Raw genomic sequence first — 15,390 nt, 5'->3', positions numbered from 1 at the left:
GCTTGGATCTGGATTGCAGTCTAGGGTGGAGGTCCTGAGGTGTGTGACCAGCTTGCCAGAGAGTGTGGAGGCCTCAGAGAGGGCACCCAACTAATACTTCCGGCAGCTAAGAAAACCCCAATGTTTGGGACGAAAGCTCCCCTGTCTGGTGGCAGAGCCCTACTGTGGCAAAAAGCCCAGGGTTCAAGTGACTAAGGGGAGACATGACCAGACAAAGGAAGCAAAACAAACAGACGACTCCAACATTAGACTCCTATTTTGGGGACAAAAAACGAGCAAAGCATGGAACAGGAGGAAGACAGTGAAGTCAGAACTCCTGCACCAAAAGCCTCAAAGGAAAATACGAGCTCCTCCATAGAAGACCTTAAGAAGCAGATAAGAGAAGTGGAGGAAAAATTGGGAAGAGAAATGAGAACGATGCAAGAAAACTACGAAACGAGAGTCAACAGCCTGACTTAGGAAAATCATACCTTAAAAAACAGACTGACTCAATTGGCAAAAGAGGCTCAAAAAGGCAATGAGGAGAGGAATGCCTTAAAAAGCCGAATTTGCCAGATGGAAAAAGAATCTCAAAAGCTCAATGAGGAGAATCGTTCCCTCGGATTTAGATTGGAGCAAAGGGAAGGTAGTGACTCTAAGAGAAATCAAGATGATGTTAAACAGATCCAAACAAATGAAAGAATAGAAGGCAATGTGAAATATCTCATGGGAAAAACCACTGACCTGGAAAAATAGACCCAGGAGAGATAATTTAAAAATTATCTACTACCTAAAAGCCATGATCAGGGAAAGAACCTAGAAATCATCCTCCAAAAAATTCTCAAGGAAAATTGCCCTGATGTTTTAGAACCAGAAGGCAAAATAGAGGTTGAAAGAATCCACCAATCACCTCCTGAAAAAGATCCCAAAAAGAAAATTCCTAGGAATATTATAGCCAGGTTTTGGAATTCCCAGATCAAGGAGAGAATATTATGAGCAGCCAGGAAGAAACAATTTGAATATTGTGGAAACACAATCAGGATAACCCAGGATCTGGCAGCTTCTACACTGAGGGATTGAAGGGCCTGGAATAGGATATTCTGGAGGGCAGAAGAGCTGGGATTAAAACCAAGAATCACCTACCCAGCAAAACTGAGTATCATCTTTCAGGGGAAAATATGGTCATTCAGTGGAATAGAGGACTTTCAAGCATTCTTAATGAAAAAACCAGACTTGAATAGAAAATTTGACATCCAGATACAAGAAGCAAGAGAAGCTTGAGAAGATAAACAGGGAAAAGAAATCATAAGCCACTGATCAAAATTGAACTATTAACATTCCTACATGGAAAAATGATAATTGTAAATGATGAAACTTTTCTCAGTATGAAAATAGTTGAAGGGAATATAAATATATGTATATATATAATACATATATATGTCTATATCAGAGGGTATACGGGCGTATGAATACATGTGTGAATGTGTGTATATATGCTTACAGGTATACATAGACAGAGGGCACAGAACCAATTTAATAGGAAGGGATGATACTTAAAAGGTGAAATTAAGAGGTGAGAGAGGAATATAATGAGAGGAGATGGAGAGAGACAGAATGGGGTAAACTGTCTCATAAAGAGGAGGCAAGGGTAAAGGGTTACAGTGGAGGGGAAGAATAGGAAGGCAAAAGGGAATGGATCAACCTTATTCTCACTGAATTTGGCTCGGGGAGGGAATGAAATACACACTAAATAGGGTATCTCACCCTACAGGAGAGTAGGGGGAAGGGGATGAGAGGAGATGATGGAAGGGAGGGCAGGCTGGGGCGGGGGGCAGGGAAGTTGGAAGCACTCACTTTTGAAAAGGGATAGGATCAAAATAGAGAATAGAAAAAATGAGTGGAGGGATAGGAGGGAGGGAAATATAGTCAGTCTTTTACAATATATCTACTGTGGTAATGTTTTGCATTAGCTATACATGTACAATCTATACTGAACTGCTTATCTTCCCAGTAAGGGTGGGTGGCAAAGGAGGAAGGGAATGAATCTTGAATTCAAAGTTTTAAAATCAAATGTTTAAAATTATATGTACATATATATATTATATATACATACTGTTATTAATCCTATCTTACATGTAATTGGGAAAGAAGATATATAGGGCATAGAGATCCACCATGCCCTACTGGAAAAGTCTAAAGGGGTATGGGAGAAGATTTGGGGGAGAACAGATTGGAGGAGTGGATATCCTGTGGGACTGCTATTCTGGGGTGGTGGATAGGGGAAAAATGGGGAGAAACTTTGTAACTGGCAGAAATTAATGATGTAAATCAGAAGTTAATAAAGCATTTGAAAAGTGAAAAAAAAATAAAAAGCAATGTTGGCCATCAAAAAAAAGAGTATAAGTTGCAAGAAGGTTGATAGTGGTAGAAGGAATTTTATCACTCATAGTTCAGCAATGAAATTACAATCCCTATCCCCATCCCTTTTATCATTGCTGTGAACTGCATAATTATTTAGTATCTTTGCAGGCAGTATCATGAAATAAAGAGATGGAGTATCTTGCTAACCAGTGTCCCTGAATCAAAGAGTAGTAGGGAGGAATGTATAAGAAGATTGGAAGGGTAGAACTTTGTGTTAAATACCAGTTATATTTCTCCACTTGGGAAAAAGGTGAAGGGGATTGAGAAATACCTTTTCATACCAGCAGGAAGGGTAAACAGTTCTTTGACAGGATAAAAAAAATTTCTAAAAAATTTTAAGAAAGTAAAGGATATTGAAGAATCAAAGGGAATCTAAATTTAGACCAACAGATTATAGAGCATATGCAGAAAAGCAGTTATTACCCAAGGTCATCAGTGACTAATGACACCTCCTAATTCACCATTTCATGCATAGGCATAGATATGGTTTATATTTTTCCTTGGATTCTAATTCCCATCAATCTTGACCCTTTAGTTAAGTAGTTCAGTAGACACTTTTATTTGCTTTTGTCTAACTGGTTCCCTTGAATTTCTTTACTTTATGCCTTATAAATCCTCAGTCCCAGGTCACTTCCACCATATTCCTTCTCTACTCCCATTCCCAAGAAGCTGCTGAATGCTATTCGTGTTTGAGGATGTCACTAAGTTGTGCTGAGTCTCCTACAAATTCACATCATCTGATATCAACCAAGCCCTCAAGGGATGTTCTTCTAATCGTCTTTATGGGATCTCTTCTTATTCCCCTGTACTATTCCAATAAGATCTGTATTTATATTCCCCGTAAATGTAAATTTACAAAATTACATTTACGTTTGAAAACTACACTGTCCTCTACTGCCTAATGTCATTGCCTTTACTCTTTTTCTCTGCAGATAACTTATCTTCCAACTTAGAAAAGAGGTCATTTATCAGATGAATTCTCTCATCTTTTATACTTCATTCTCCAAAACTTCTCTATAATTTCACCCATCCTTATTTCCTTTCCTTCAGTCTCCAAGGAAAAGGAGATCACCCTACTTTACAAAGGGAAATTCCTCTGGTTTTGCTCTTGATCTCATCTCCACCTATGTTCTCCAGCAGGTGGCCCCTTCAATCATTCCTTTTTCATATTCAGCTCTCTTATAGTCTACTTCCCTACCATGGTGGTTTGTGAATTCACTAGGACAAAGTACAATAATTAAATGAATCTTACAACCTTTTAGAAATACCATTTTCATATGCAATATATCCTTCCTTTTCTACAGTCACATGTTTTAGATGATTTGGCATTAAGTTCTTGAAATACATTAATTCTTCATCATGAAACCACACTTTTATCCCTTTGATTATAAGTATACCTTGGACAGATAGCTAGATTGCCAAGGTTTGTCTTGAAGAGTGTGAGTAAGAAGAGAGGAAGTGAAGGGAGCAAATATAGATAGCTTTATAAGGAAAAGGGAAGGACAGGGAGTGAAGGTAATGCCTAGTGAAGTATTTAGGGAAAGAACCAGGAGAAAGGGAAAGGTTAAATATTTTAGAGCAGGGATTCTTTTTTTTTGTCTTTATTAATTTGTTTGTTTACTTTTAGTTTACAAGATTCAATTCCACAATTCCTTGAGTTTCAAATTTTCTCTCCCTCTCCTCCTCCCCTCCATGATGGAATACAATCAAGTATAGGATCTGCAAATACTTTCACATTAGACATTAGTCTCAGGTTATAAAGACAGATTGTATCAGATGGAATGAAAAATGGCAAAGAGGAAACAAAACCAAACAAGAAAAAGATCAGGTAGTTTGCTTCAATCTGGATTCAAACTCAGTTCTTTCTAATTCTTTCTCTGGATATAGACATCTCTCTCCATCATAAGTCTTTTGGGATTGACTTATATCACTGCATTGCTGAGAAGAGTCCGGTCTACCAAAGCTGGTCGTCACACATACATTGTGTCTGTAATTGTGTACAAATTTCTCCTGGCTCTACTTTTCTCACTCAGTATCAGTTCGTATAAGCCTCTCTAGGTAAATATGAAGTCCATCTGCTCCTCGCTTCTTATAGCACAATAGTATTCCATCACATGCATATACCACAACTTGTTCAGCCATTCTCCAGTTGATGGGCACCCCCTTAATTTCCAATTCTTTGCCACCACAAAAAGAGCTGCTATAAATATTTTTGTACATGTGGGTCTTCCTCCCACTTCTATGATCTCTTTGGGATATAACCCTAGAAAGTGGTATTACTGGGTCAAAGGGTATGAAATTATTTATAGCCCTTTGGGCATAATTCCAGATTGCTCTCCAAAATGGTTGGATCAGTTCACAACTCCACCAGCAATGCATTAGTGTTCCAATTTGTCCACATCCTCTCCAACATTTGTCATTTTCCTGTTTTGTCATCTTAGTCAATCTGACTGGTGAGATGTGGTACCTCAGAGTTGTTTTGATTTGCATTTCTCTAATCAATAGTGATTTAGAGTATTTTTTCATATGCTTATACATAGCTTTAATTTCTTCCTCTGAAAACTGCCTATTCCTATCCTTTGATCATTTATCAATTGGGGAATACTTGTATTCTTATAAATTTGACTCAATTCTTTGTATATTTTAGAAATGAGTCCTTTATCAGAGACATAGGTTGTAAAAATTCTTTCCCAATTTCCCACTTCCCTCTTAATCTTGGTTACATTGACTTTGTTTGTACAGAAGCTTTTCAATTAAATGTAATCAAAATTATCCATTTTGCATTTTATAATGGTCTCTAATTCTTGTTTGGTCATAAAGTCTTCCCCTCTCCACAGATCTGACAGGTAAACTATTCCTTGCTTTCTGAGATTGCTTACATTATCAGCCTTTATACCTAGATCATGTACCATTTAAATTTGATTTTGGTATATGGTGTTAGATAATGATTAGAGCAGGGATTCCTAACCTGGCATTCATGGACCATTATTTCTCTTCATATAAGGTCTGTAGATAAACTCTAGAAGGTCTCTGAATTTGATTGAAAAAAAATCTTAATTTTCACTAACCTCTAAAATTTTATTATCCTTTCCTTCAATTGTTAATTTTAAAAAACAACATTATTTTGATAAAGATTCTATAGGCATTGGGGCAGCTAGGTAGCACAGCAAGTAAGAGCACCGGCCCCAGTGTCAGGATGACCTGGGGATCGAATCCAGGCTCAGACACCTAGCACCCACCCAGAAACACCTGGCCGTGTAACCTTGAGCAAGTTACTTAATCCCAATTGCTTAGGGGCGGCCAGTTAGCACAGTGAGTAAGAGCACCGGCCCCAGAGTCGGGATGACTTGGGATCGAATCTGGACTCAGATACTTAGCAGCACACCCAGAAATAACTGGCCATGTAACCTTGAGCAAATTACTGAACCCCAATTGATAAAAAAAAATCTATAGGCATCACTAAGCTTTCAAAGGAATCTTAACACACACACACTAAGAACTAGAAAAAAGAGGAGGTATTTGAGGTTGTAGTCTGTAGAAAAAGACAGAGAGGATGAGCTCAAGTGCACGTGTACAACAGTTGCCCTTGGCAAGGAGAAGAGATACCTCACCCCACATCAGCAGCCACTGCACTATCCCTAACTGTCATTGAAGTATGCTCTTTAATAGATTTGCCTGTTTCCTTAGGGTAATATCCATTTTTTTTTTAAAACCACAGAATTAAGAACAAAAGAGAGCAAGCAATGTAGGGCACAAAATCTCACACTGGTCTTCAAAGTCTTACTTCATCTGGTCAGAAATTCTGAGTTGGTATAACTATTGCTATCATAAAATGAAACCATGTAAAAATCATTTCTTGTTTAATTTTCACACCTACACAGTTGTTCATCTCCATCTCAAAAAAAAAAAAAACTACTTAAAGTGAGATGCTGTGCCGTGAAGCTATTGTCCTATCTTGTGTTTCCCCTTTCACTTCCAACTTCTTAGAAAAAAAATAGTCTACACTTCCTTGCAACTAACTTCTAAATCCCTTTCAGTTTAGCCTCTGAACCCACCACACAACCAAAACGAAATTCTCCAAAGTTACAGATGAATTCTTAACTGACAAGTTCAGTGGATTTTACTCAGTCCTTATCCACCTTGACCATTCTTATAGATTTTGATACTGTTGATCACCCCTTCTTCCTTAATATTCCCTATACTCCCTTGACTTCCATGGAACTTTTCTCTCTTGTTGGAATTGAATTGAATTTGCACTCGCCTTTAGAATCTTCATTCTAGGAGCATTTTTTGGAACACAGTTCCTTAAGCTCCTTTAGACTGTTACCTGCCAGACCCTACAAGCTCCATTCTGGGCATTTTATTGAATTTCATAAAACTATAAGCTAGTTATCAAATAATCACAGAGTTTGAGTTAAAAGGAATTTCAGTAGCCACATTATTTAATTCAAATAAAACCTTTACAATTAAAGATTCATTTAAGTATGTATATATATTTATTTTTTAGAATATTAGACATTTGGAGTTTTCTGTCCTTCAACCCCTTAAAAAGCCAATAGATGCCATTTTACCATATTTTACCACATAATCATTGCACCCTTATTTTTCCTGTGCAAAAATTGGTTTATGACCTTTCATCACCTAATTGTCATGTGGTATAATTCTGTTCATCACATTGCTTAAAAGGTAAACAAAGCAACAGTGTATTCACTAATGGCATATGGATATGTATTTAATCTCTTGCACATTGTGAGCTGCAAGCCTAGAATTCTTAGCTGAGGTGCATTATCAGTATTCAGTTTTAATGTATGTTCACAAGTATTCTGTGCATTCTAATCTTGTAACAAAAAAAGTTTAGTAATAAATGGCTTTTAAGTAATACCAGCAAAATTTTAAAAGTCTTCATATAATGGTCACAGCCCACTATTTTTGCAAAAGTTTTGGCATAAAATCTGCAGTGATTATACAGTGAAATACAGTAGGCTAGCATTTACTGAGAATGTTTAGAGGCTTTTCCTTGGAGCTTTTGAAGAGTGAAGCTGAATGTTCTTTTTTTTTTTTGATAGAGGGAAAAAAGTATTAAGGAATATTTGACAGGAATCTGTTAAATACATTCTACTCAAATCAGATTTTCATTTTAACATCTTACTCAATTATCAGTTTTCTAAAAAGATTTAAATTGTAAATTTTGCAAATGTTGCATATTTAAGCCTCATTTCATTTTACAAAATGCTTGTTTGGCCTCATGCATTTTAAAATAGGGCATACTAATTTTTGTCAATTACAAATTTTATTTTTATTTGCTTATCATTTGACATACTTGTTTTTTTTTAGTTCCTTGCTGACATGGAAAATAATGCACTCTTTCGGGATGACATTGAATGTCAGAAGCTTATTATGGAAGCAATGAAATACCATTTGTTACCAGAGAGACGACCCATGTTACAAAGTCCTCGCACAAAACCTAGAAAGTCAACTGTTGGCACATTATTTGCAGTTGGAGGAATGGATTCAACTAAAGGTACCATGAAGAAGGCTCCTTTATTTTGTAGAACAAAGAAAACAAATGCTTATTTAGTATTAGCACACGATTGATCATTACTTTATCAATAAATCTAAGCATCCTTCCCTCAGCCAACTACTTACAAAATAATGCTCAACCAATAAAGAGAAGTGGAAATTTGAATGGGAAAATGTTCGTTATAGGCTCTCCAAAGATCAAAATATAAAATACAAAGGTGTTAAAGGGAACTTAACAAAGAGAGGAAATATTATCCTAAATATTATAAAGAATTGATTCTTCCATACCTCCATATCTATTTCCAGTACTACTATGTATTCTTTTGGCCTTAGGTTTAACACACCTACAAAACTGAACCCCCAAAAGAACTATACAGTCTTGCTCCAGAGGGAAAGATATTCTTTAGAGAAACATACCAGTATAGTATATAGATAAGAATGTGGACCTTTAGAAGAATCACCAGATCAGCAACATGTAAATCTTCTGCATAACAGATATGCAATCTTAGAAATATGTAGGCACACAGTCATTTCTATAAAGAGGATTACAACTGATCCTGAGGGCATGGGTAGGACACGGTGGATAGAGCATTGGACCAAGATTCAGGAAGACCTGAGTTCAAATGCAGCCTCAGACACTCACTAACTCTCATTTGTAATATAAAGATAATAATAGCACCCACCTTTGAGGTTTGTTATGAGGATAAAATGAGAAAAATCCTAACTATTATTATCTCTTGTTATCTGTACTAAGAACCAGTGGAACTCAAAATCACATTGACTTCTTAGCTTCTGGGATAGAGGTAGAGAAATGAGAGACTAGGCTGCAAAGTCGGACCACTACTTCCTCTCAGCTGCCTAAAAGTGAGAAAGCCATGAACGTAGCCCAGAAGCCACCCATGGTGTCCACTGACAGAAGTGAGAGGAGAGGAAAAGAAAACTCTCATTCCTTCTTTAAGCAAGAGATTTACAAGAAAGGTCAAAGTCACAACTCCAGAATCCCAGCAGTCCTATGAGATTAAGTCATCTCTCTGTTCATTCACGTGTTCCCTCAGCTCCACCTCCTTGGCATTGATTCATTCCCTCTTCAGATTAAAAGCTCTGCTTGAAAGATGTTAGTTTGGAAGAAGGGGAATTAGACAACCTTTAAAGGAATAGAGATTTTACTCTCTCCTTCAGGTTCACGGTGTTGAATCAAGAGAAAGGTTTTAGTTGTCAGATATGCTTGTTAATATCAAGTAGGGCAAAACTGGGGATACTTACCAAGTAAAGTAAGGAACCTGAAACAGTTTAACAAGGGGCAGTGATTTTTGGTGATCTGGAAAATTATTTTGTGTTCCAGCTTTTACTTTTCCCCTTCCCTTTCCTCCACAAACATATTTTCCAGGTAGATTTGGGCATATTAGGAAAACATGATTATTTCCCAGTTGGAGCAAACCCAGAAGTGACATTTTATTTAGTGCGAATACTGAAAGTTATTTCTTTAGTAACTAAGAATATTCAGTAAAACTACATTGATACTTCATTCACAGTTGCCACTACTATTAATAATGAAACCCTTTCCAGATTATTGCAGATCTACCTTCAGAGGCCATGTCTAGGGCTGCTGAGCATTCAAGGATTGTGACTGCAGGTTCTAGTAGATGACTCCCACCTCTTCCCTCTGAACATCGCCAATTTGCTGCTGCTCTTAAGAATTAACACTGAAATGCTTTGACTTCTCCAAATGACTAGCAAAATTTCACTTGTCTTTGCAGCTACTAGGGCCTCAATAGAGAAAAGACTATATAGAACTAGAAAGGAAGGGGCTGGAACTTTCCTACTTAGAGTGAACCTTTTATCTATCTGGTCACTGGTAGAGGCTTTTCAAATACCAGTAGTAGGAAACAATTGTTATGTATAGAAGAAAACAGTACCTGTCTGCTGTTAACTGCTAAAACTTGACCAAGTGACCAAGTCTTCAAGTATGATTCATACATACATGTACAGAAACATACACACACATATATATTTACATACACACACAAATAGATAGCTATAACACTGCTTTTAGCATATCACTCTCCTTACTCACAAACTTGAATTGGTTTTCCTTACCTGAAATTTTTAGCTTGAATTTCAAAGTTATATAATATGACCCTCATATACTTATTTTGGGAGTCATTTAGGGTTAAGTGACTTGTCCACGGTCACACAACTAGTAAGTGTCTGAGGCTGAATTTGAACTCAGGTCCTCCTCACTCCAGGGCCAGTGCTTTTATCCATTACAGGAATCCATTCTAGTCAATTTGTCTATTCTTTGTGTCTTGAACTACCTAATACAAAGAGTAGAACCAATATTAGTTGATTAAAAACAACCTTGCTTTCTTCAGTGTCTTTCATCTCCTTCCATACTCTTTCATCTCCTTTCCACTACTATAAATTTACTCATCCTTTAAGTGACCAAGTCTGAATACTTTGTTTCTACTCTTTTTCACTTAGGATCATTATAAACCAGAATAGATAATGATCTATTCTGCATTTGAAGTTATTTGTGTCATGCATTCTTGTTATGTTGTTAGTTCCATTAGAGCAGGATCTTATTTATTTTTGTGTCTCTACCAGCACCAGTAGGTGCTTAATAAATGTTTGCTATGCTGGATTGTATTGGATTGAAATAAAGTTTTAGGGGTGGCTAGGTGGCTCAGTGAATAGAGCACCGGCTCTGGAGTCAGGAGGACCTGAGTTCAAATCCAGCCACAGACACTTGACACACTTACTAGCTGTGTGACCTTTGGCAAGTCACTTAACCCCAACTGCCCTTCCTCCCCCTCCAAAAAAAAAAAAAAGGCAAAAAATAACATTTTACCACCTCCAGGAAGCCGTAGGCCTGGTCCCTTCAGAACACAGTAATTTCTTCTTCCTGTGAACTCACAAAACTTTCTTTTCCCTCTTTTAGCATTTAATTATACACTATCTTGTGACATCTCTTGAATACTTGTCTTGTATTACTACTTCATATTTGCTGTCCATAATTAAATTAAAAGCTCTTTGAATAAAGGAACCCTTTCTCATAAGTCTTTATATCTACCACAGAATCCAGTACATAGCCACATGTTCAATAAATATTTGAATGAGTGATACAGTGACATAGCTAGAAGAGATAAAGGTATCAGTGTTTGGCAACACACTCCTACAGTCCAAAACTCTTTTCATATCATGACTAAAAAGTAAAATAACAATCCTCTGCACTGCTAGGAAAAGCTTTGGTGAGGATGAGATTTAGGCTGAGCCTTGCAGGAGAGGCAGGATTTGAAGAACAGAAAAGAGAGTGGGAAGACATTCTGGGTAAGAGAAGTAAAAATGATGGTGTTCAGTGACCATGAGCACTGGCCATTTTGGCTAGAGCGGGCCTGTGTTGAGGATACAATACAATTGAAAAGCTATGTTTTGACAAGATTGTGGTCCATAAGGTGTAGCAGCAAAGCAAGCAGATGGCAGTGCATCTTCTTTAACATTTTCACTGACAAAATCGTATCTGTTTCTGATGTTGAATCATTTGACAGTGGCAGGAAATTTGATGACAAGAACTTTCTTTTCTGAATTTCCAGTACCTGTAACTGTAGCATCTGGAGGAACAAATGCCAGGCTGCATCCCTACAGGATTTGCTTCCCAAGATGATCATGTCAGAGGGCATTGAGCTGGAAGCATTGCTATTTCACAGGGCTTTGGGGTCCAGAGTCCTGGGCTATCCCAATTAGAGACAAGGTGATGGTGGTTTGACTTACGTGGCACATACAGTCTCCTAATTCCTCTCTCAGGGTGCCTGTTGTCTTCACTTAAGCCAGCTTGCCTACCCTGCATGGGGCAGTTGGTTGGCAGTTGTTGGGGATGGCTGACCTCTTTGTCACAGGAGTTGCCTTCCCAGATGATGGCCTTGAGGGCTGGTCTAAAAGCTGGACCAGTGGTCTAGGGGGTGCTGCCACTCTCAGGGTTCCTATGCCCATTTGCCTAGAGGTTGGTCATTAGTTGTTACCTGTGGTGATGATGAAGGTGGGCTTCCTCTCCACAGTGATTTTTCACTTCAGCTGTTAAGTTGCTAAAATATGACTGACAACAGCATACGTGCATCATGCCCAAGGTATCATCGAAATGCCTGTGGACCTTGCAGTTGAGTTTTAGAGTTAGCAGTAAGGAAAGGGAGAGGGGAAGGGAGCTTAGGGCAGTGCATTTTGCCCACCACAATTTTTTTAACTTACTCAGGAATCCTGGAAGGTTCCTTCTAGATAAAGCAACTTACCTTTATCCTGGAGTTAGCTCAGGACCCAATTGGACCTTTATCCTGGAGTTAGCTCAGGACCCAATTGGGTTTTGAAAGTAGATATTACCTCACCCTGGAATTTTGAAGTGATGCTATTTCTCTAGAAATGTAAGGCGTACATGAACAGAAGGACTGATCAAGTTGTTCTATCCATTTAATCCCTCCATTTGGCAGCAAATACTTCTCCAAATGAACAAATCATTATCCATGTTCACTAGGGGAAAGAAAGCAAAAATGTAGGCATCCAAATATGATTTACAGAAGGAGGATATTCTTTAGAGCTGACTGAGACCTCAGAAGGACTAACTGCAACAAGGCAAAATGAAGCAGTTTGTGGGGTGGAGGACAGGCTGGGAGAGTAAGGGAAGAAGACTTTAAAGATGTGTTCCCAGCTTCCCATTTTTGTTCAGAAAAGGCAGTGTCTTCTCTAGGAGGCCTAAGACATTAATTAATTTGTGGAGAAACTGGAGTTTAGGATATTCAGTCATTGTAATTGGTTAAATAGAATAAGAACCATGTGCTGCTGTGAAGGGTTATTAACAGGGTAATGCCAAGGTCTGCTGTGTGATCCTGGATAGGCTTTTCTGACCCAAGGGACATCTATATATGAAGTCATGATTTTGAAGACAGGAAGACTTTTTTTTTGGCTGGTTTAGGGACATAAAGCAAGAAATGGTGAGAAGCAATTAAAATTAGGTGTTCAGGATAATAAAGGATGGCATGAGGAAAGTATTCCCAGTGACCATTACTTGACCATTACCAGGAAAATGGCCTTTAGCTGTTTATCTCTAGTTCAAGGACAAAGTCCCTTTGATAGAAGTTCTTTCAACTTTGTTTTAGACCTAAAATGCTAGCCTAGGTTGTTCAGGTGGAAAGGCATGGAGAGGGAAGGCCACCTTCTAGTGCCCAAGGATTCTAATATTAGGTGAAAGAGTATTTTGATTATTAATAAATCTATATAGAAATGTGTGTGCATTTATGCATCTTCTAGTAATTAGTATCTATTTATATTTTAAGAGGTTAGTACTTATATTTACAAAAGTCCTAAATAGCAGATATGTTCTTTTTGAAGAAAGGTCATATTGTAGCAGCCACAAATAAGTCATTGTGTGGCAAGTTATAGTTAGTCATAGTTTATCTGGACCTGACCAAAAACAAAACAAAAATTACTTAGGGTAGAGAAATGTCAGGAATTTACATTACTTAGGAGATGCCTTAAAAAAGTCACAAAACCCCTCTGAATGTCAGGGAATTTGTGATCTGTTACCATCACACTTGAGTTTTAGAGTAGAGGAAAGGATTTCAGAGTTCATTTTGGATAACCCAAATGTTTTCATATGGCATCTGCTAGGAACTAGAGTGTTTTGTTCATTTTCTAATATTGTCACAAATAATTTTCTATTTTTATAATGTACATGATATTGTGCATATTATAAATGGATATGCAAGTAAATGTTGAAAGTGTCCTCAAAGATCTTAAATATTTAAGTAAAAATCTTAAATATGTCCAGTTAATGCTAAATAATTTTTTTTCTATATATGAATAGCTCAATTTAAAGCATCAATTATGATGAAAAATAATTAAATGTAATTTTCATATATGTTACTATTAAGGAGCAACAAGCATTGAAAAATATGATCTCCGTACAAACATGTGGACTCCAGTAGCTAACATGAATGGGCGGAGACTACAGTTTGGTGTTGCAGTATTGGATGACAAGCTGTACGTTGTTGGTGGTAGAGATGGACTAAAGACCTTGAATACTGTAGAGTGTTATAATCCCAAAACAAAAACTTGGAGCGTGATGCCACCTATGTCTACACACCGGCACGGCCTTGGTAAGTATAACCAATCAACTTATTTTATAAAAATTTGCTTCATTATCATACTTAAAGAATCAATTTGGATAAAACCCTATATAATTTCATAAATGGTTTGATGAGTTCAAATTCAACATCTGTTGGCCAATCATTTGATAATTGTAATAAAAATTACCTGAGGAACTGTTGATAGATGCTTCTGTTGATGGTAAAAACCAACCACACAGACATAGGGAAAACCTGGTTTATTATACTCAGAGCATAGGCTTATACAAAAATTCAGGGAGCCCAGAACTTCAGCTTCAACAGCATTATATAGGTTTGGGTTACATAAGCAGTATGGGTACAAGGGAATTTCAAAGAGTAAATAATGGAAAGTAATGATTTACAGACCAAAGAACAGATGGCAGAAAGTTTATATTAGGTAAAACAGGAAACTAACCAGTTAACAACATCAGACCTGTAGCTGATAAGCTTGATTTTGCAGACTCTAGTTTAACTATTGACCTGCTCATCTTAAGTAAATGGTGGTAAGAAAGTTGAGTCAGAAGTTCTCTTATAATGAGCCTCGCAGAATTTAGCCTAGTGATAGGTATGCAGCCCATTACCAGACCTTTACTCAAAGCCTTTTGGGACATCGGGAGTCCACAGTTTTTAGATTTTTTTTTATCAGGCTGAGGTACAGAAAAAGGAGAAAGTTCTTTGCAGTGGCCCTTCTGGCAGGGTGTTTAGAGCAACTTAATAATGGGAAAGGGGCTACTGTTTACACAGTCAGACTAGCCTGTGTTTGGTCAGTATGTAAGAGTGTGGTGGGGATGTGCAGGGGAGAAACCAACTGAGGTTAGAAATGCAATATGGCTGCAGTGCATGTGGTGTCTGTACACAAGTTACAAGCCTTTCTCTTCTCTTTGTAGTGGTGATGTTTACAAACTATCTGTGTTGGTCTGGATTTATGGTTCATGCTGTTCTAGGCCTAATACAGTCTTCTATCAAAACTGCAGTAGTAAGCAGTAATGAAAGCTGTAAAGAGATCCAGCCAAGAGATACCTATCTGAATTGTACTGGGTGAATTTATTCCTGATTTCCTGTCCTTGAAGAAGAAACAAAGTTTTTTCTACCTTTTAGCAGAGGGGGGATGAATTGGAGGGGTAGACTGGGGCATATATGTTTTATATATGGCTAATGTGTTGATTTGTTTTGCTTTGCCATGTTTTTTTGTTACTATGGTGGGCCCGAGGGAGAGTGGAATCAGTGCTTGGGGCAGGATGGAAAATGATAGTCATGTTAAAAAAGATCAATGAAACTTTATTTTTAAAATGGAATGAAACAGTGATCATATGTATAGCAC

At 37.5% G+C, this 15,390-nt stretch overlaps 1 protein-coding gene across 3 annotated transcripts in view; it reads left to right on the top strand.

Annotated features, from left to right (window-relative positions):
* KLHL5 (kelch like family member 5) overlaps positions 1-15,390 on the top strand; it is a 149,741-nt gene that overhangs the window by 109,231 nt on the left and 25,120 nt on the right. For all 3 annotated transcript variants that reach the window (XM_069068427.1, XM_069068428.1, XM_069068422.1), the window contains exons 6-7: positions 7,735-7,921; positions 13,836-14,060. In XM_069068427.1, coding sequence (XP_068924528.1) covers positions 7,735-7,921; positions 13,836-14,060 — 412 coding nt within the window. The remainder of the gene's footprint in view (positions 1-7,734; positions 7,922-13,835; positions 14,061-15,390) is intronic.

The sequence above is a fragment of the Petaurus breviceps genome, unplaced genomic scaffold (assembly GCF_028583685.1).
Source record: "Petaurus breviceps papuanus isolate PSGF00001 unplaced genomic scaffold, PetGlider_PUasm1.0 140, whole genome shotgun sequence".
Taxonomy (NCBI): domain Eukaryota; kingdom Metazoa; phylum Chordata; class Mammalia; order Diprotodontia; family Petauridae; genus Petaurus; species Petaurus breviceps.
The sequence above is the reverse complement of the archived record's forward strand: the minus strand, read 5'-3'. Positions and strand labels throughout refer to the sequence as shown.